Source organism: Procambarus clarkii, chromosome 68 (assembly GCF_040958095.1).
Source record: "Procambarus clarkii isolate CNS0578487 chromosome 68, FALCON_Pclarkii_2.0, whole genome shotgun sequence".
NCBI classification, from domain to species: Eukaryota; Metazoa; Arthropoda; class Malacostraca; order Decapoda; family Cambaridae; genus Procambarus; species Procambarus clarkii.
In genome coordinates, this window is record NC_091217.1 from 3946495 (window position 1) to 3969462 (window position 22968).

General features: G+C 44.0%; 1 protein-coding gene across 1 annotated transcript in view; it reads right to left on the minus strand.

Moving 5' to 3' along the window:
• Positions 1-338: 338 nt before the first annotated feature.
• The window catches only part of LOC138355612 (pinin-like), a 52084-nt gene continuing 29454 nt past the window's right edge, over positions 339-22968 (minus strand). The window contains exons 3-4 of the mRNA XM_069310926.1: positions 11908-12888; positions 339-1343 (exon numbers count right to left, since the gene is read on the minus strand). Coding sequence (XP_069167027.1) covers positions 339-1343; positions 11908-12888 — 1986 coding nt within the window. The remainder of the gene's footprint in view (positions 1344-11907; positions 12889-22968) is intronic.

The window sequence follows — 22968 nt, forward strand, 5'->3', positions numbered from 1 at the left end:
TAGACCCCCTACGAGCTCTATATAGACCCCTACAAGCTCTATATAGACCATACAAGCTCTATTTAGACCCCTACAAGCTCTATTTAGACCCCTACAAGCTCTATATAGACCATACAAGCTCTATATAGACCCCTACAAGCTCTATATAGACCCCTACAAGCTCCATATAAACCCCTGCAAGCTCTATACAGACCCCTACAAGCTCTATATAGACTCTATAAGCTCTAGTGGTTGTATTTCCCCATTGACTTGCCTCCCGTGCCCGCGCTGTAGACATAACTATTAATCTTCCTAACTCTTGCAGTTCACTCCCATTATTTTCTTCATGGTCGGGCTGTTTATCCATTATTCATCCACAGGTTCTGGCGAGGGACTTGGTCCTGTTCTTGGACTTTGGTTCTGTTTTTGGACTTTGGTTCTGTTCTTGGACTTTGGTTCTGTTCTTGGACTTTGGTTCTGTTCTTGGACTTGGTTCTGTTCTTGGACTTTGGTTCTGTTCTTGGACTTGGTTCTGTTCTTGGCTTTGGTTCTGTTCTTGGACTTTGGTTCTGTTTTTGGACTTTGGTTCTGTTCTTGGACTTTGGTTCTGTTCTTGGACTTTGGTTCTGTTTTTGGACTTTGGTTCTGTTCTTGGACTTTGGTTCTGTTCTTGGACCTGGTTCTGTTCTTGGACTTTGGTCCTGTTCTTGGACTTTGGTTCTGTTCTTGGACTTTGGTCCTGTTCTTGGACTTTGGTTCTGTTCTTGGACTTTGGTTCTGTTTTTGGACTTGGTTCTGTTCTTGGACTTGGTTCTGTTCTTGGACTTTGGTTCTGTTTTTGGACTTTGGTTCTGTTCTTGGACCTGGTTCTGTTCTTGGACTTTGGTCCTGTTCTTGGACTTTGGTTCTGTTCTTGGACTTTGGTTCTGTTTTTGGACTTGGTTCTGTTCTTGGACTTGGTTCTGTTCTTGGACTTTGGTTCTGTTTTTGGACTTGGTTCTGTTCTTGGACTTGGTTCTGTTCTTGGACTTAGTTCTAGTGCTGTTCTTGGACTTGGTTCTAGGGCTGTTCTTGGACTTGGTTCTAGTGCTGTTCTTGGACTTGGTTCTAGGGCTGTTCTTGGACTTGGTTCTAGTGCTGTTCTTGGACTTGGTTCTAGTGCTGTTCTTGGACTTGGTTCTAGTGCTGTTCTTGGACTTGGTTCTGTTCTTGGACCTGGTTCTATTCTTGGACCTGGTTCTATTCTTGGACCTGGTTCTATTCTTGGACCTGGTTCTATTCTTGGACCTGGTTCTATTCTTGGACTTGGTTCTAGTGCTGTTCTTGGACCTGGTTCTGGTTCTGGAGCAGCGTAGAATCCATACCTACCGCAGAAATTACAATTTAATGATCTAGAAATATAACAACTAATCTCGGGAGCTGAGAGTCGGGATTTGATATGCTATGATCACGACATACAAGATGCTCAGAGTAATTGACAAAGGGTGGAACAACAAAATTTGCGGAGGAGGATTTCATGAACAACTTCAAATGTAGATATGACTAAGCCGTAATGTGAGAACCTGAACATCAATCGAATGAAGGTTGAGAGGCGGAGATTAAGAGCTGAAGCTCATCCCTTGAAGGCAGAACGAGGAGCGAACACACAAACACACACACACACACACTGACATGAGAGAGAGAGAGAGAGAGAGAGAGAGAGAGAGAGAGAGAGAGAGAGAGAGAGAGAGAGAGAGAGAGAGAGAGAGAGAGAGAGAGAGAGAGAGAGAGGGAGAGAGAGAGAGAGAGAGAGAGAGAGAGAGAGAGAGGGAGGGAGAGAGAGAGAGAGAGAGAGAGAGAGAGAGAGAGAGAGAGAGAGAGAGAGAGAGAGAGAGAGAGAGAGAGAGAGAAAGAGAGAGAGAGAGAGAGAAAGCAGTTTGACGTCTTGCACCATCCGGGAACCGAAGATAACCATCACTAGAATTGAAAACGAGAAATTGTTTAACCACATCAAAACGTTATATATTTCGAACCTCAGCGTAACTAGGGGGGTCGGTTATTGGGGCGTCGGTGATGGGGGGGGGGCGTCGGTGATGGGGGGATCGGTGATGGTGTGGTCGTTGAAGGGGGATCGACGATAGTGAACCAAGACTTGAATATGGTGTGGCTGTAGAGACAAAGTCACCATATGTAAACACAAAGTTTCCAATCTGATTTTTTTATTTTAAATTTCAGCTGAAATAAAAAAAAAATATTGCCTCGTGCCATGCCCGCCTGAAGTGTGGAGGCATCGTTAGTCACTCATTGATTAGTGGAAGAAGTTAGTGAGAGGAATTAAAGGTGTTGTGTACAGAGCAACGCGACCCAGGTCTGGCGCGCTGACAACAGTCACATTTGAAGTGGGCCTCAACCTTCCCAGAAGCTGTCGAAAAGAAAGCATTCCGACTCGCCTATCAACGCCTTATTAGTACGAGGAAACGTCAATATTGTAGTTCGATCCTCCAGTTACAGCCCCGCTCCTGTATCAGGTAAGTCCACTACGGGGTCACCATAGCCCGTGCTACTTGGAAATTTTGTTCCAAGTAGCTGAATCTAAAAGAACAACGATGCCAATATTTCATGGTGGTTTTTAGCACCACTAGAGCGTCAGAACCACTGGGCACAGAGCGTGAAACAGGCCGGAAAGGTTGAAAGTTTTTCCGGCCTGTTACCGGAAAACCTTTGTAACCTTCAATCCTTTTATAACCTTGATTACCTTCTGGCCGAGGCACGCCGGTCAGACCCCCCTAAATCAACAGCAATATTGCAGATCATCGTGGAAAGGATTTTCAGCTTTAATGGGTTGTAGGGCAGGTAATTTTCCTTCCTTAATTATGTTAAATACAATCACAATCTCGGACTGGCGAGTCGGTGATGGTGAAATCTTGTACAATCCTAAACCGGCATGGAATTATAACGACATAGTGACGTCCCACACTTTCTACGTACAGACCATATATATATATGTATGTATATATATATATATATATATATATATATATATATATATATATATATATATATATATATATATATATATATATATATATATTACAAAATCTGCTAAATCTTATTCTCGTTAGATTGGATTAGGATACGAAAGGACAGCGTAGGATAGGTTGGATTAGTTTACTTATTAAGAGTATAGCGATGGGGCGTAGTGGTGACAGTACTCGGGTCTCAGGACTGTTGATGTGGACCAGGTAAGGTGAAGACGCTGAGAGACATAGAGCAAGGAATTGCGGTCATCATCAATGGTCGAGAATTGGGCTAATAGGTCTGCATATTGACCAATGGGAATCTTTTGGAGGCTGCACCCTGTTTCCCCCTTATAAAGATCTTGTAATTGAGATCTGTATAATTAAGAGATCTTTAACCTCACCCCTAGAACACGACATGGCAATCGGCTTACATCCAGCCCCCCCCCCCCCCACAATCATGATATGAGAATATCCTCTTGGATAGTACATTACATTTTGATGCATAAACTCCCCAGCGGCCGAAATACGATGTGATAAGTCAAATAGGTGATCACAAACTTGAAGTCCTGTTTAGAATTCAATTCGTGGGGGTCCTCGGATAGGTTAGTTTCAGGCAATTTAGTCCACTTTTGTGATGTAACAACTCGTGAGTTAGAAGTGTAGTGTAATCCTTATCACTACAACACCCTAGATACTGTACAAAGGTCAACTATGATAAACAAAGTTCTTAATATGGAAGCAAACACCAAAGGTGCAATGATCTGCACCGATTGAAAAACAGCTGTTCAAGGATTTAGGAAAAAAAAAGGTAAAAATACGAGCGTTGGTCCCTGAAATCAAGAAAGCTGTGAAAATGCTAACTAAACATAGAAGGTTATGCAAGTAATTCCTGTGGTCTCCTTCCGGTGGCAGAGCGGACAGAACACTGTACGCGTGATCCTGTGGTCCCTGGTTCGATCCCGGGCGCCGGCGAGAAACAATAGGGCAAAGTTTCTTTCACCCTGATGTCCTCTGTTATCTAGCAGTAAATAGGTACCTGGGAGTTAGTCAGCTGTCACGGGCTGCTTCCTGGGGGTGGAGGCCTGGTCGAGGACCGGGCCGCGGGGACACTAAAGCCCCGAAATCATCTCAAGATAACCTCAAGATAACCACCCTGATGCCTCTGTTATCTAGCAGTAAAATAGGTGCCTGGGAGTTAGTCAGCTGTTACGGGCTGCTTCTTGGGGGTGAAGGCCTGGTCGAGGATCGGGCCGCGGGGACACTAAAGCCCTAAATCATCTCAAGATAACCAAGATATTCCCAAGTTGGAAATTGGGGGATCGAGCAGATGTGTTGAGGGCGCTACAGGACATCACCGTGAATACGTCACCCCTCAAAGCACCTCTGGAAAGTTACAGGTATCATCAGGTGACCTCAGAGTGACAAGGTAACTGAGGAAAGGAGGGCAGACGTTCAAATCAGTGATCCTGTATGCTCTGAACGACGTGGTTCCAGCTGGCAATCCCAATTATTATGGATGAAAGGGTGGCAGAGAGAGAATTCGTCTTGGGTACAAATATCCACTGAAGTTCGGGCTGGACACAAGAGCTAAGTAGTGGAACCGCAGAAGCTGTGGTAAGGGTGGCGAATACGGCTTTGACCACTGAGCGACTGTGCCCACCTTGAGGTTATCTTGAGGTGATTTCGGGGCTTAGCGTCCCCGCAGCCCGGTCCTCGACCAGGCCTCCTTTTTGTTACACATCCCCCAGGAAGCAACCCGTAGCAACTGTCTAACTCCCAGGTACCTATTTACTGCTATGTAACAGAGCATCTGGGTGAATAACTTTTTTGCCCATTTGCCTCCGCCTCCACCGGAAATCGAACCCGGAACCTCAGGACTACGAATCCGAAGCGCTGTCCACTCAGCTGTCAGGCGCCCAAATAAATAGACATTTGATACGAGAAGAGTAATAAATCCTCGAATTGTTTGAATTAGGACAGAACTATTTGTCAAAGATAGATCATTTTCTTGACAGATTCAACCCCCACTCTGCACCGCATGAGTGAAGGTAAACTCTTTAGGAGGCAAGACCTATCACAGCTAAACCCCCCCCCCCTTCCCTCCCCCCTCTCACCCCCCCTCACGACAGCTGACTGAGTGTACGCACTCTCTGGGCGTAAGACCTATCACAGCTAACCCCCCCCCCCCCTTCCCCCCCCCTCTCAGCCCCCCCCCCTCACGACAGCTGACTGAGTGTACGCACTCTCTGGGCGTAAGACCTATCACTCACCCTCCTGCCACAACGGGTGAGTGAAAACATGCACTCATGCCTCTCCAGAAGTCGCTGATTAAAAACTTCCACAAGAACAACTTAATTGCTCCTACTTCATTAGTCATATTACGTTCTTTTCTCATTACAAAAAAACAAAAACCCGGTTTCAATGTGTCATACTGGCACGGTAATAATAATAATAATACTCATAATTTTGAAACCATTTGTTTCAGTTTTGAAACAAGATACATTCTGCCCGAAACGCTTCATGCGTTTTAGAAGGAAACTATCAGGGGGAAAGCACCGAGCCAATACGACTATATAGCACTGGGGTGGGGTCAGGATAAGGATTAGGGATGGGACCGGGGAGGGGGGGAAGGAATGGTTCCCAACCACTTGAATGGTCGGGGATTGAACGCCGACCTGCATGAAGCGAGACCGTCGCTGTACCGTCCAGCCCAAGTGGTTGGAGATGCGTTTTAAAGGCTTTGCAAGAATGTACAAATACCAATCTTATGGAATATCACCAACCCATTGTACCATCTAGTGAATAAATTAATATTATTATTATTTCGTTTCAATTTTGAAACAAGATACATTCGTTTCAGTTTTGAAGCAAGATACATTCATTTCAATTTTGAAACAAGATACATTCATTTCAATTTTGAAACAAGATACATTCATTTGAAGTTTGAAGCAAGATACATTCGTTTCAGTTTTGAAACAAGATACATTCATTTCAATTTTGAAACAAGATACATTCATTTGAAGTTTGAAGCAAGATACATTCGTTTCAATTTTGAAACAAGATACATTCATTTCAATTTTGAAACAAGATACATTCATTTCAATTTTGAAACAAGATACATTCATTTCAATTTTGAAACAAGATACAGCGAAATATTCTTCTTGGGGTTATCTTGAGATGATTTCGGGGGTTTAGTGTCCCCGCGGCCCGGTCTTCGACCAGGCCTCCACCCCCTGGAAGCAGCCCGTGACAGCTGACTAACACCCAGGTACCTATTTTACTGGTAGGTAACAGGGGCATAGGGTGAAAGAAACTCTGCCCATTGTTTCTCGCCGGCGCCTGGGATCGGCGACCCAGGACCACAGGATCACAAGCCCAGCGTGCTGTCCGCTCGGCCGACCGGCTTCTTAGGTACATACAGCAATTTATTTAATGCTAGTGTTAAACAGAGCGTCGCGGACACTCAATTGGGGATTTGGTCTGGGTCCTCACAGCCTGGTGATGTCATGTGGTCTCACTTGTTGACCCTCAGCCATGCGGGCAATGCACCGAGGACTGCAATAACCCACTGAGCAGTTGCAGACCTGAGCAGTTGCAGACCTGAGCAGTTGCAGACCTGAGCAGTTGCAGACCTGAGCAGTTGCAGACCTGAGCAGTTGCAGACCTGAGCAGTTGCAGACCTGAGCAGTTGCAGACGGGCAGGCAGTGCAACACAATGGGGATACGGGTACTGTTAGGCATAATGCAGCCGAACGCTGGTACACTGATACAGAAGTATAATAGGATGAGCTACTAGCATTTGGGGCATTGGGTAGGTATAATGTGTGTATTTTTGAATTGGTATATGACCAATTTGTTGACGTATTCGTGGGCCAATGTTGGGGTATTCGTGGGCCAGAGTTCAGGGCCCGAGAATCCTAAGGGGGCATCGGCCAGCCAGCCTCCCTGGCGCCAGTCTGGGCGGCTAAAGTTGCAGGTGCAGTGTTATATCAGACTTTGGGAAGTGTTCATAGACTTTCATAAAGGCTACAAACAAGTTAGACTGATGCTGGTACTCTCACCGTAGTAGTGCCACTTGTGTTAAAATTGGATGCCTCTAGAGTGGAAATCTAGACTTTTGAGTCATTTTTTTTATTATAATTTTCTACCACAGACGTGGCCACACATTTAAAATGCTAACCAGCATATATACATTTTCTTCTGTCCTCTATGGACAGGGTTAGAAATTTGTTAAACATACAGTTCAGGGATTTATTGAACAATCAACCACAGGTGATTGTAGTTCTTTTAAAATGCTAATCTAACCACTATGTAAAAAGACACATCGACCACTTTATGTAGGGCAGACTCTGTGTATCTATGTATTTATGTTTGAAGTTTTTGAGTCGTGTCAGAAGGCTCCTAAAATGCTGATTTATGTTCTTTTATTCCAATGAAGTTGGCATGAAAAGTACTATTTTTTCCATCAAGCTAGTCCCTTTCACCCTCCCTCCCCTCCCTCAACCCCTCCGACGTGAGGTACTTGAAGCCACTAAGAGTGGAACTTTCTTTCTTTGACAAGACGCTAGTGAAGAGCACTCTTTAAGAGCACTCAAAATAAGACGCGCTCGGCATTTCTACTGAGGAACTGACGGGATTATAATCATTAATTTTTGTCAGTAACAGGAAGTGTATATATATATATATATATATATATATATATATATATATATATATATATATATATATATATATATATATGTCGTACCTAGTAGCCAGAACGCACTTCTCAGCCTACTATGCAAGGCCCGATTTGCCTAATAAGCCAAGTTTTCATGAATTAATGTTTTTTCGATAACCTAACCTACCTAACCTAACCTAACCTAACTTTTTCGGCTACCTATCCTAACCTAACCGATAAAGCTAGGTTAGGTTAGGTTAGGTAGGGTTGGTTAGGTTCGGTCATATATCTACGTTAATTTTAACTCCAATAAAATAAAATTGACCTCATACATAATGAAAAAGGTAGCTTTATCATTTCATAAGAAAAAAATTAGAGAAAATATATTAATTCAGGAAAACTTGGCTTATTAGGCAAATCGGGCCTTGCATAGTAGGCTGAGAAGTGCGTTCTGGCTACTAGGTACGACATATATATATATATACTTATATATACATTTGGCTTATTTGGATGTCACCCCAGAATGGAACTACTGACTCTCAACAGAATGAAACACCACAACAGATAACTTAACTCATGCGTATCCGTTTAATTGCTAGGTGAACAGCGACATTAGGTGATGAGAAATGTTATAAAACCATTTCTGTCTCGCGCGGGATTCGAATCCTGGATTCCCGATGTGTGAGTGGAGAAGGAACCTTACAGTACAAACTAGTAGGAGCTGTAGTTTCTCATAGATGAATGTTCCCTGGATTGTGTGTTCACGAGACCCTCTTTGGATCAGAATATTTGGGTTTTCTTCCTATTGGGGAGTGTGGTACATGCTGCTATGGCGGTGTGTCCACTCACAGGATCCTTATCTTGAGGTTATCTTGAGATGATTTTCGGGGCTTTTTAGTGTCCCCGCGACCCGGTCCTCGACCAGGCCTCCACCCCCAGGAAGCAGCCCGTGACAGCTGACTAACACCCAGGTACCTATTTTACTGCTAGGTAACAGGGGCATAGGGTGAAAGAAACTCTGCCCATTGTTTCTCGCCGGCGCCCGGGATCGAACCCAGGACCACAGGATCACAAGTCCAGTGTGCTGTCCGCTCGGCCGACCGGCTCCCTGATGAGGATGAGTGGCGCTGCCCAATAAACTCGCCCCTCGGGGGGCAAAATTTATATTTAAATTAACAGGGCCTTTTAGTCTCCCCCATGATCCTGCCGGGGAAGAGTTTACACAATGGCTAGTATTATCGTCTATTTCTAGGATGTTCCCTCTAATATGTTTCTAATCCTTCTCCCCCTTTGTGTCTTATCCTAGCTCCTTCGTCCTCGTATCCCTCTAAGTGCTATATACACCTTGACTGATTCCTTCTAATAAAATGCCTTACTTTACTCCTCTCCAGGTGGAGGTTGTACAGCTCCGTTTAGGAAGGTGGTGTCCTGTATTGTTTGTTCATTATATGCACTTCCTTCCTATTTCTTACATTTTTTTCCAAGGACATCTTTTAAGGAATTGTTCAACAGCTCCCTTGATTTTTTTTATTTTAATGTGTGACCTGATTGCATACAACCTCTTGTGTAGGGACACCGTATCCAACCCCGTTGAAGACTCTCATCCCTGAGCACTTAAACCACATATATCAAATACATATGAACCAACACATATAAGTATATACAAATGGAAATGTTTCTCTTTCTCTTCGAGGCTGGAGGCCAGATGCTAAGGTTAGTCTCACTCAGTGTTTTCATGTAAATTGTGCTGGGTATGTGCCCAACATGACCGGTTCGGGGTCGGTACTAATCAAGGACGCCTATGAACTTCTCAGTGACTCAGATAATCATGACCTTGAAAATGTTCTTAAAAAATATATATTAAAAAAAATATTCTTGGTAACTAGTAAAACGTTACATAATAATATCCACAACATTATCAGAATGATTCTATTTATCATACTTTGGCCGTAATATGTAAATATACATGTTTACGACGTCATCAATCCCAGTTCTCTGCCACCAGTCCCTCGATACACACCACACCACTGCTCTCACACCCAGCCATCACTACACACTAACACTGACCTCTGGAGTCAACTGTGATCCTGTGTCCCAACCCTATGCCACTGGTTGTGATACTATACTGTTATAGGGTGATACATGGTACATAGTGACATACATAATACATAATGATGAGAGAGAGAGAGAGAGAGAGAGAGAGAGAGAGAGAGAGAGAGAGAGAGAGAGAGAGAGAGAGAGAGAGAGAGAGAGAGAGAGAGAGAGAGAGAGAGATAGAGAGTTAGAGAGAGATGAGACAGAGAGACCAGAGAGAGAGAGAGAGAGTAACCTCTTTAGGTTGACGAGTAGAAGTACATGACCAGAGTACCACCAGGTACCTCTTTTAGTACATATAAAGTAATGAAGAGTACCACCACCTGGGTGTCATGTAGCGACACAGCCTCGAGGGAAACAATAAAAACTCATTCGAGGGGGACCTTGAAGGTCGACCCCTCGAATGAAGGTTTATATTCGTTCCTGTAGTCACCCCTTTCCCATATTTTTCTAAACATTATTTGAAATAGTGAAAGGTTGTAGTTTGAGGATTACAACCCGAGTTCTTTGTCCTTATAAAGGGTTCTTATATATATAGTTAACTACCCAACTACTTAAAAAGCCATGGCCACCTACTGTGTTTAAGTAGGCACAAATTTCACTATATATATATATATATATATATATATATATATATATATATATATATATATATATATATATATATAGAGAGAGAGAGAGAGAGAGAGAGAGAGAGAGAGAGAGAGAGAGAGAGAGAGAGAGAGAGAGAGAGAGAGAGAGAGAGAGAGAGAGAGAGTACGGTAGGTAGGTTAAGCTAAGATGAATTTACTCAAGTTAAAGTAGGCAGGTAGAGTAAGTTAGGTTAGGTTCTTTGATTAGGTTAGATGAGGTTAAGACCGGTAAGACTTGGATAAGTTCGCTTACTTTATCACAAATAGCTTACGATGTTACGCTAATTAATGACTTGATTAGATATAAATTTCTCATATCTACCCCATAAGATCTTTTATTTTTAAATCTTCTCTTTAGCCTTCGAAGGAAACACATATATAATTAATCACTGCGTATATCATAGGAATTATATAATTTTATATATACGGAGGAAAACGGCAGTTTAATTCATTCGAATAATTGAAATTGCACCCTCTTGTATGTTTCAAAATATTACAGTTTCTAAATCAAATAAACGACTGATTTTGACAAACGCTGCCCCCTATGATTACGCAACTTTGAGTGTCCCGGGAAACTGCAGTTTAGTTGAACCGGCTGATTGTCCAATTACCTGTCATGTGTGTAACTATTTGACTTAAGGAACACTGCAACATATAAACGATTTGATGTTGGTTTGGATCATGGGAGAGTTTCCTAGTTGTGGGCGTGTGGTGGACTGAATGGGCAGGGTTTAAAGGTACGTGGGGGTAAATTATATATAGAACTACGGGCTCGCCATAGCCCGTGCTGCTGTTCCAGGTAGCGAATCTTAAACAACAACAACAGGTACGTGGGAGGGTGGGCTTGAAGGGTGGGGGAAGGCTTCATGGGAGGAGTAGGGGCTTCATGGGACTATTTACTGATGTATGGATGGGTGATTCAGACGATCATAGTTAACTGAGCCTATGCTGAGTATTAGTGACATCTATGAGTCTTGTGAATTTATTGGATGATCCACAGATATGTGTGTGGCTCTTCTTACATGTCGCAAATGCAATGTGCTGATGTAATAGCTGGATGGAATAACAGTTGAGCTGATCAGCCTGGAGGAATTGTGCCATTTTCCGAAACCGCCACAAGGGTAGACAATTAGACAGGGGTCACCTATAGCCCGCCAAACACACACTGAAACTACGACGTTGGTACAACGTTCGAACAAGTTTTAACACCTCCTAACAAGTTATAACAACCAATATATCATGTTGTAACAACGTTCTAATACGTTGTAAACACGTTAAGCCAAGATGTAACAACTTTATTACAAGTTGTAACAAGCGGAAAATGGAGACAGTTTCAGTTTGTGTTTCCAGGGAGGACGGTGAGACAGAGGTCACCTATACGTGGATGGACGGTGGGAAAGGTTACCTGTCCGCGGACACAGAGTGTGAGAGAGGTGGGAGGAGTGATAGCTGCCACTTTCATTATGAGTGAGACTGGAGATGTCAGCTAATAATTTGATGGAACAGTGAACTGTTATCCCTCCAAATGTTCCTGAGCCTCTACCTCCAAATGCTCCTGAGCCTCTACCTCCAAATGTTCCTGAGCCTCTACCTCCAAATGTTCCTGAGCCTCTACCTCCAAATGCTCCTGAGCCTCTACCTCCAAATGTTCCTGAGCCTCTACCTCCAAATGCTCCTGAGCCTCTACCTCCAAATGCTCCTGAGCCTCTACCTCCAAATGTTCCTGAGCCTCTACCTCCAAATGTTCCTGAGCCTCTACCTCCAAATGCTCCTGAGCCTCTACCTCCAAATGTTCCTGAGCCTCTACCTCCAAATGTTCCTGAGCCTCTACCTCCAAATGCTCCTGAGCCTCTACCTCCAAATGTTCCTGAGCCTCTACCTCCAAATGCTTCTGAGCCTCTACCTCCAAATGCTCCTGAGCCTCTACCTCCAAATGCTCCTGAGCCTCTAGCTCCAAATGCTCCTGAGCCTCTACCTCCAAATGTTCCTGAGCCTCTACCTCCAAATGTTCCTGAGCCTCTACCTCCAAATGTTCCTGAGCCTCTACCTCCAAATGCTCCTGAGCCTCTACCTCCAAATGCTCCTGAGCCTCTACCTCCAAATGCTTCTGAGCCTCTACCTCCAAATGCTCCTGAGCCTCTACCTCCAAATGCTCCTGAGCCTCTACCTCCAAATGCTCCTGAGCCTCTACCTCCAAATGTTCCTGAGCCTCTACCTCCAAATGTTCCTGAGCCTCTACCTCCAAATGTTCCTGAGCCTCTACCTCCAAATGTTCCTGAGCCTCTACCTCCAAATGCTCCTGAGCCTCTACCTCCAAATGTTCCTGAGCCTCTACCTCCAAATGCTCCTGAGCCTCTACCTCCAAATGCTCTTGAGCTTCTACCTCCAAATGCTCCTGAGCCTCTACCTCCAAATGCTCCTGAGCCTCTACCTCCAAATGCTCCTGAGCCTCTACCTCCAAATGCTCCTGAGCCTCTACCTCCAAATGCTCTTGAGCCTCTACCTCCAAATGCTCCTTGAGCTTCTACCTCCAAATGCTCAACTTATTTACTGTTTGGAAAATGCCGATGGATAAAAAAAACATTTAAATGTTATAAACACGCGTATTTTTAAGCCAACAAACGAACAAAAACAAGCGTGAACAAAAACACAGGTAAACAAAAACACTCAACAAAAACACGGGTGCTGTTGATAACGGGATTGGTTATCCTGATTAGAACTCTAATTTGTATGATTGGAACTAGTTTATTCTGATTAGAACTCTAATTTACCTTGATATATTCTGCCGTGCTGACTCGCCCATCATACACTCAGACTCATCCTTATGCACTCTGATCCCCCCCCTCTCATGCACTCTGATCCACCCGTCATGCACTCTGATTTCCCCTCTCATGCATTCTGATCCCCCCCTCTCATGCACTCTGATCCCCCACCTCTCATGCACTCTGATACCCCCCTCTCATGCACTCTGATCCCCCCTCTCATGCACTCTGATCCCCCCTCTCATGCACTCTGATCCCCCCCTCTCATGCACTCTGATCCCCACCCTCTCATGCACTCTGATCCCCCCTCTCATGCACTCTGATCCCCCCTCTCATGCACTCTGATCCACCCGTCATGCACTCTGATCCCCCCCTCTCATGCACTCTGATCCACCCTCTCATGCACTCTGATCCCCCCTCTCTCATGCACTCTGATCCCCCCTCTCATGCACTCTGATCCCCCCGTCATGCACTCTGATCCCCCCCTCTCATGCACTCTGATCCCCCCTCTCTCATGCACTCTGATCCACCCCTCTCATGCACTCTGATCCCCCCGTCATGCACTCTGATCCCCCCCTCTCATGCACTCTGATCCCCCCTCTCTCATGCACTCTGATCCCCCCTCTCATGCACTCTGATCCCCCCCTCTCATGCACTCTGATCCCCCACCTCTCATGCACTCTGATCCCCCCTCTCATGCACTCTGATCCCCCCTCTCTCATGCACTCTGATCCCCCCTCTCATGCACTCTGATCCCCCCGTCATGCACTCTGATCCCCCCCTCTCATGCACTCTGATCCCCACCCTCTCATGCACTCTGATCCCCCCTCTCTCATGCACTCTGATCCCCCCTCTCATGCACTCTGATCCACCCGTCATGCACTCTGCTGTGACCCGTATTGATCCCTGGCAGCTGTTTCCTCTCAGCTCGACTTTAGCCCTGTGTGAGGCAATAAAATTCTGGCCTTTTGCATTTTATCGTCGTGGGACCTGGTGAATGGCTCTTATTAGTGAGTGTTTAGTGTGTGTGTGTGTGTGTGTGTGTGTGTGAGTGTGTGTGTGTGTGTGTGTGTGTGTGTGTGTGTGTGTGTGTGTACTAACCCACCTATTTGTACCTGCATTATCGAGCATGTACTCTAGGAGGCCGCTTTACCAGACTCGGGTTGACTAGTGAAATGACTCTTGATCTATTTCTCTATCGTTTCTGCTTTTAAAATTAAGAATAGGGATTGTTTCTACAGCCTGCTTCTTTAGTTCAATCCATTTTCCCACTACACTTAAGCTAAAAAATGAAAACTTTTTAACATCTCTATGACTTATTTGAACCTACAGCTTCCATTCATTCTCTCTAGTTCTACTAGTGTTCATTGTGAACATTTCCTCTTCTTTTCCACTCTGTCTATCCCGCCTAAATATTTTATACATCTCTATCATGTCTTCCCTCCCCATCTCTTTATTTATTTATTTATTTATTTATATATATACAAGAAGGTACATTGGGATTGTAAGGATACAAAGTATAGTAATTGCAATCTTGTAAAGCCACTAGTACGTGCAGTGTTTCGGGCAGAAACTTCATTTTTATCGTCATCAGGTGTAGTTCTTTCAGTCTCGCTTCATATCCCATCCCTTGGAATTCAGGGACAGACCTCGCTGCCTCCCCTCTCCTAACTACCTTCCTCTCTCCTATCTACCTTCCCCTCTCATATCTACCTTCCCCTCTCATATCTCCCTTCCCCTCTCATATCTCCCTTCCCCTCTCATATCCAACCTTCCCTGTTATAGATTAAATTCCGCTCTTAAGAGATACCCGAGAGGCGTTTGAATCAAGTTTCTAATTCTCTAATTCTAAATGCGTTTAAAGACAAGAATTCCTGAATTAGAAAGCAGAGACAACTTTAACCCCGAGTCTGCTGAGTTTACTGGTTATAACCTTTTCTGATCTGATTGTATCTGGCAGTCACGGTAAACTCTTTTTCTAACTGGCGGTCAATGGAGCCCTTCACCTCAGCGGTGTATACTCACCTAGTTGTATTTGCTGGGGGTGGAGCTTCGTCTCCTTGGTCCCGCCTCTCAGCCGTCAATCAACAGGTGTACAGGTTCCTGTTGATTGTGTGTGTTGTTCTGTGTGTTGCTCTGTGTGTTACACTGGCGCCTTTACCTTATTATATTCAATAGTAACTTTATTTTAACTAATAATAACTTTATGTACTTTATAATTATTATTAACTTAGCGAACTTAACTAAATATATAATTATAACAAGCCAATCATTTTCGTTCTAAGGGAAGATTGATAAAGGTATATTTTATCTGCCTGCCACCATATATAAATTACCTGTTGTTTACCTGTAGTTCATTTCGAGAGTTCAACTTCCCCAAGTCCGGCTTGCAGTCGGGTTAGGCCTGTTTAGTGATTACTTGATCTGTCAAGGCTGTTGCTTCGAACGACCATATACATATATATATTCGCTACAACCCGGCTGATGAACCGCTTCCGGTACGAGTGGTCATCAAATGCGCTGGACGAATTAGTTCTGCGAACCACCTTCACCATCCACACCATTACAATCAGATACGACAAAGAAATTGAACTCTTTCTGCACCCCCTATGAAGAGCAAGAGCTCATTTTTTGTGGCAACAGTCTCGGGCTCTCTGCTTTTATGTTTGGCTGTATGAAATCACTGTTTATATACCTGTCGTGAAAATCACTTTACACCTGTCGAGAAAATTACTATAAACACCTGTCATGAAAATCACTATAAACATCTGTCATGAAAATCACTACATACCTGTCGTGAAAATCGTAGTATGTGTAGACTTTCTGCCACAAAGAGACTGTGTTATTAAATCATGTTAAATTAAATTTTTGAATCATTACAGTATATCTGCTGATTGCATTGTCTCGCTCCACAAATATACCCCGACAATTATTACCATTTTGGCAGCCATTTCATGCCTAAAATATTAACCTGAATATAATCACGTTAGACCCATAATCATCAATCAGACATCAAATTTTGCCAGAATTATCACTAAACTCGCCCCGAGGTGTTAAATGATACAGTAAATATCGTGGAATATGCGGTATATTTAACAACGTATGTGCTGTGCTATATTATTATTGTAGTATATTAGGATGCTGGGTTAATGAATTTGGACTTCAGTAATTGTGTGTGTGTATTATATATATATATATATATATATATATATATATATATATATATATATATATATATATATATATATATATATATATATTTATATATATATATATATATATATATATATGCGAACAAGCCTGAATGGTCCCCAGGACTATATGCGAATGAAAACTCACACCCCAGAAGTGACTCGAACCCATACTCCCAGAAGCAACGCAACTGGTAACTACAGGGCGCCTTAATCCGCTTGACCATCACGGCCGTCAAAAGGAAGTGATAGCCGAGGCTATTTGAGCCACTTCCCCGACGGCAACTCGGATGGTAATCTTGGGCATAGCATTTCACCAAATCACCTCATTCTTTGGGGCACACGTGAGGAACACAAATGCGAACAAGCCTGAATGGTCCCCAGGACTATATGCGAATGAAAACTCACACCCCAGAAGTGACTCGAACCCATACTCCCAGAAGCAACGCAACTGGTAACTACAGGGCGCCTTAATCCGCTTGACCATCCGAGTTGCCGTCGGGGAAGTGGCTCAAATAGCCTCGGCTATCACTTCCTTTTGACGGCCGTGATGGTCAAGCGGATTAAGGCGCCCTGTAGTTACCAGTTGCGTTGCTTCTGGGAGTATGGGTTCGAGTCACTTCTGGGGTGTGAGTTTTCATTCGCATATAGTCCTGGGGACCATTCAGGCTTGTTCGCATTTGTGTTCCTCACGTGTGCCCCAAAGAATGAGGTGATTTGGTGAAATGCTATGCCCAAGATTACCATCCGAGTTGCCGTCGGGGAAGTGGCTCAAATAGCCTCGGCTATCACTTCCTTTTGACGGCCGTGATGGTCAAGCGGATTAAGGCGCCCTGTAGTTACCAGTTGCGTTGCTTCTGGGAGTATGGGTTCGAGTCACTTCTGGGGTGTGAGTTTTCATTCATATATATATATATATATATATATATATATATATATATATATATACATACATATATCATCATTTATCGAATTATCATCCATCATACCTATATGTAGGGGGACCAGGACGTCAATGGGGGTCTCGTAGGATCCCGGTTACATTCTCGATTCACATGCGGGGATACCGGGTTTGAATCCCGAGTCGAGGGACGGAATAGGTTGGGCACGTCTCCTATCACCCAATTCTTTTCTGTTCACCTAACAGAAAATAGGTTCCCGGGAGTTAGGCAATTGTTGTGGGGGTTACAACGTGGGAAAGGTCAGTAGGTCGACCTAAGGAGGAACTGTGATGAAAGCCTAAGGTGTATATATATATATATATATATATATATATATATATATATATATATATATATATATATATATATATATATATATATATATATATATATATGTCGTACCTAGTAGCCAGAACGCACTTCTCAGCCTACTATGCAAGGCCAGAATTGCCTAATAAGCCAAATTTTCCTGAATTAATATATTTTATCTAATTTTTTTCTTATGAAATGATAAAGCTACCCATTTCATTATGTATGAGGTCAATTTTTTTTTATTGGAGTTAAAATTAACGTAGATATATGACCGAACCTAACCAACCCTACCTAACCTAACCTAACCTATCTTTATAGGTTAGGTTAGGTTAGGTAGCCGAAAAAGTTAGGTTAGGTTAGGTTAGGTAGGTTAGGTAGTCGAAAAACAATTAATTCATGAAAACTTGGCTTATTAGGCAAATCTGGCCTTGCATAGTAGGCTGAGAAGTGCGTTCTGGCTACTAGGTACGACATATATATATATATATATATATATATATATATATATATATATATATATATATATATATATATATATACACCTGTCCCCCAACAAAACTAATGATTATTTACGACCGGGAAGTTAGAGTCTAATGCCATAGCGAGCGGACAGCTTTAATAAAGCCCAAAACTGAAGGAATAGTCTGTACCGTTACAGGAAATCTGTATTTTAGAATGCATTTACAAATACAGAAAATGTATGTTTTACCTGAATAAAACAAGAAAAATCTACTCGAATATAAATTGAACAAAAGTTGTCTGCAAACGAATGTTAAATCGGTTCCTTCCTATTAATATAATTAATAGTGCTTCCCCTATTACTAATATTAATAAATATTTTCTTCTTTCTTTAAACTAAGAGTTCAAAATTCTGAATTATTTTAGATATTTAAGGTAATGGATCTGGCTTCCCATTGTCAAAAGTTACAACAGACTCTTTCCCCCATTATTAAACGCAGCATGTGTATCCCCCCATTGTTTAAAAGACTTTCAAACCAACTATTTTATGTTCCAGTGTGAAGATGTGAAATAGAAGCTAGTCTATCGAGATAATCGTCTCCTCCAGCCATAAGGGTTACCTTCTTGCCCTTATCTCCTCCTTAAGAAATTTCAACGATATAGACCCAATATGGCGTTTTTGTTTGTTTACATAATGCATAATAGAAACAAAAAAAAATTTCCACGTAAGAGACATCGTAAAATGAGCCCTCTCTTGCCTGTGTTCACTCGTGGGCCTTGGTAACCCTGCTGGCAGCCGCTATACAAACTGGAGCGGGGCTTTAAGGGCGTAGATCACGGTGCTGTGTCTCGCTCTCTGCTCGACTTTATTCTCCAAGGACATGAGGGTGGAGTTCCCTGTTGCGCCATGGTGCAGGAAGCGTCTTGTCAGAGGTACAGTTCAATCAGGGTATGATAGTGAAAGTCAAGTCTCTCTCTCTCTCTCTCTCTCTCTCTCTCTCTCTCTCTCTCTCTCTCTCTCTCTCTACCTCTGTATTACCCTGCCTTGCCATCTTCCCACTGAACTGGTTGAGAGCTCTGTTTGACTGGCCAATCACGTGCTAATTACAACTTGACGTCATTCATCTGGAACTCTCGCTCTCTCTCTCTCTCTCTCTCTCTCTCTCTCTCTCTCTCTCTCTCTCTCTCTCTCTCTCTCTCTCTCTTTCTCGTTGATTTTTGATTCATTTGATCGCAAGTGGATTTCTCTCCAAGCCCTCATTAGTTCGTCATAAGCCTTATGCTATTCACTCATTCAATAACAAACGAGAAAAATAAATGGGATTTTCAGCCGATTTTCTCGACATTCTGAGGTTCAATGTATATATTCTTGCCGTGTTCGGATGGTGGCTGTGGCTGTCTGTCTTCAACTGTTCGTTTACTATGCATTTCTCTATGTGTATGCTGTTTAATCTTTCAGATCTGCAGGTGGTTCCGTGCCTACTTGTAACGATGTTGCAACGATTTAATTAAGTCATTTATTAAGTAAACATAGCATCTTATTGAATTAAGTCAACTACAGAAGACCCTATTGGCTCACACGAGACGGTGAGACCGCCTAGTGAAGCCTGCATGCTGGTATTGAGACCTTTCATATCTTCAATACTGCAATATTACTCAATCTAACCGGACTGTGCAGTATGCCCAGTGCTTGAGTTGCGCGCGGGGAGTCTTCCATAGGTCGTGTTTTTTTTCAACAGCGTTCATCTGGGAGGATCAATGACTTGCAATTGATGCCTCTATTTACGTAGCAGTAAAGCTACGCGACAACAAGGTAACTGTAGTGGGCGGCATCTTAGGGATGGACTGTGCAGTTGGCCTTGAGGGAGATCGATAAGCCGAAGAAAGCTCTTCCATCCAGGATTGGGGTCCCACACCGGGCCCACAAACGTCTAGGGGGCCCAGGTCACACTGGGCCTCACGCTAGCTCTGTCTACGTACTGTAGACTACATTGATAAGACTCTATAAGACTCCCATGCGCCTATAACCTGTAGCTCCGTCTTGCCCTCCACAGAGCCTCCAACCTGATCTCAACGGAATTTTCGATAACAAATTTGCATCAGTGACACGGACCATTGACACGGACCAGTGACACGGACCAGCAACACGGACCAGCAACACGGACCAGAGACACGGACCAGAGACACGGACCATTAACACGGACCATTGACACGGACCAGAAACACGGACCATTGACACGGACCAGAAACACGGATCATTGACACGGACCAGAGACAGAAACTGTTAAGGTGCTCAAGACTTTCTTTTGGACCAACTACAGCCCAAAAAAAGAGCAGTTGCCATGACGTCTAATATCTCGCTAACGAGGACGTCTAATGTCTCGTTGACAAGTGCGTCGAAATGCCTGATCACTCGCTCGCGGACCAAAAGAAAACCCCAGTTTCCAATGGAGTCGGCAACGAAGCTCTGCGTTTCTCCAGAGCGGGAGATGAAGAGATGTAGGTCAGGCCGTTGCAGCATCCAGCATCATCGAGAGTGAGGGAAGGGGATGACTGAGTGGATTAGCAGTACCGTGACACAAAGGCGCACCATATTCAACAGATCCACAATTTGTTGAGTTGGACTCAACAAATTGGAATGGAATGGGTTGGAATGGAATGGGGTGGAATAGGCACAGATAAGTGTTTTTTCCTGGTTGAAAAATCGATATTTCTAGATTATCTTCACCAGTTACGTTAGATACGTTAGTAGTAGTGGTAGTGGTGGTGGTGGTGGTGGTGGTGGTAGCTATAGTTGTTGCTTTTGTCATTGCAAATATGCATGGGAGCCTTGCAAAGATGACTTGCGAAACAACGAAGAAACAATAAAACATTAAAGTTGTTGAATGGGATAGAACCCTGAACGCCTTGGACACACGCACTCTACCGACCGGAACGTGACGGTACAGGGCGTTAGCCTTTGGGAGTCCAACGACATAGGTTCGATCCCATTGTACTGCAGGGGATGTACTTAGCAGGATGCTGAGTTGTGTCTCTTATGGGTGCCGGATGCTGCGAAAGGTTATCTTGAGGTTATCTTGAGATGATTTCGGGGCCTTTTTAGTGTCCCCGCGGCCCGGTCCTCGACCAGGCCTCCACCCCCAGGAAGCAGCCCGTGACAGCTGACTAACACCCAGGTACCTATTTTTACTGCTAGGTAACAGGGGCATAGGGTGAAAGAAACTCTGCCCATTGTTTCTCGCCGGCGCCTGGGATCGAACCCAGGATCACAAGTCCAGCGTGCTGTCCGCTCGGCCGACCGGCTCCCCTAGTGAAGTGAAGAGAGAAGTGAAGGAAGGAAATACAGTAAAGACGAAAGCAAGGAGGAAAGAAAAGATTGAAGGAAATGGCATAAATGATATATGGGAGCAAGGAAAGAGGAATGAAAGAAGAAAATAAGGACAAAGGGATAGAAGAAAATTAAAGATGGAATGATGAGAGGAGGGATTGAAGAAGGATAGAACGGAAGGAGGGACGGATGGAAGGGAGAATGGGAGAGGGGGGATAGGAAGGCAGAAAGGTAATAGGGTAGAAGGAAAGTATAAGATAGTAAAGAAGGAAGGTAGGAGAAAAGGAGGATATAGGAGAGGAGGAGGATAGGAGGGTAGGACAGGAGACTAGCCGCACAACACGAGCAGCAGTGCGGATACGATGGACTTGAAATGTGATACAACAGATAAATATATGACCGAGGAAAATAGGTCGGTGTAGAAATAGGCACATTTAGACAACCGACGGTTTGAAAAAGGCGGGGTCCAAGAGCCGGTCGGCCGAGCGGATCACAAGTCCAGCACGCTGGACTTGTGATCCTGTGGTCCTGGGTTCGATCCCAGGCGCCGGCGAGAAACAATGGGCAGAGTTTCTTTCACCCTATGCCCCTGTTACCTAGCAGTAAAAATAGGTACCTGGGTGTTAGTCAGCTGTCACGGGCTGCTTCCTGGGGGTGGAGGCCTGGTCGAGGACCGGGCCGCGGGGACACTAAAGCCCCGAAATCATCTCATGATAACCTCAAGATGAGCTAACAGCTCCATCCTGCAGACACACACACTAACCCAAGCCACCCTTCTCCCTATCTCACGACAGAACAGTTAACTTGCAATGCAACAGGTGCAACTGCGCTAGTAGGCAAGCCATACAGAACAAATCCACAAGGAGCCGTGACGAGGATTCGAACCTGCGTCCGAGAGCATCCCAGACGCTGCCTGGGATGCTCTCCGACACACACACACACACACACACACACACACACACACACACACACATTGTACATTCAGCCACACACACACACACACACATTGTACATTCAGCCACACACACACACACACACACATTGTACATTCAGCCACACACACACACACATTGTACATTCAGCCACACACACACACACACATTGTACATTCAGCCACACACACACACACACATTGTACATTCAGCCACACACACACACACACACATTGTACATTCAGCCACACACACACACACACATTGTACATTCAGCCACACACACACACATTGTACATTCAGCCACACACACACACACATTGTACATTCAGCCACACACACACACACACATTGTACATTCAGCCACACACACACACACACACATTGTACATTCAGCCACACACACACACACACATTGTACATTCAGCCACACACACACACACACACACATTGTACATTCAGCCACACACACACACACACATTGTACATTCAGCCACACACACACACACACACATTGTACATTCAGCCACACACACACACACACACACATTGTACATTCAGCCACACACACACACACACACACATTGTACATTCAGCCACACACACACACACACACACATTGTACATTCAGCCACACACACACACACACACACATTGTACATTCAGCCACACACACACA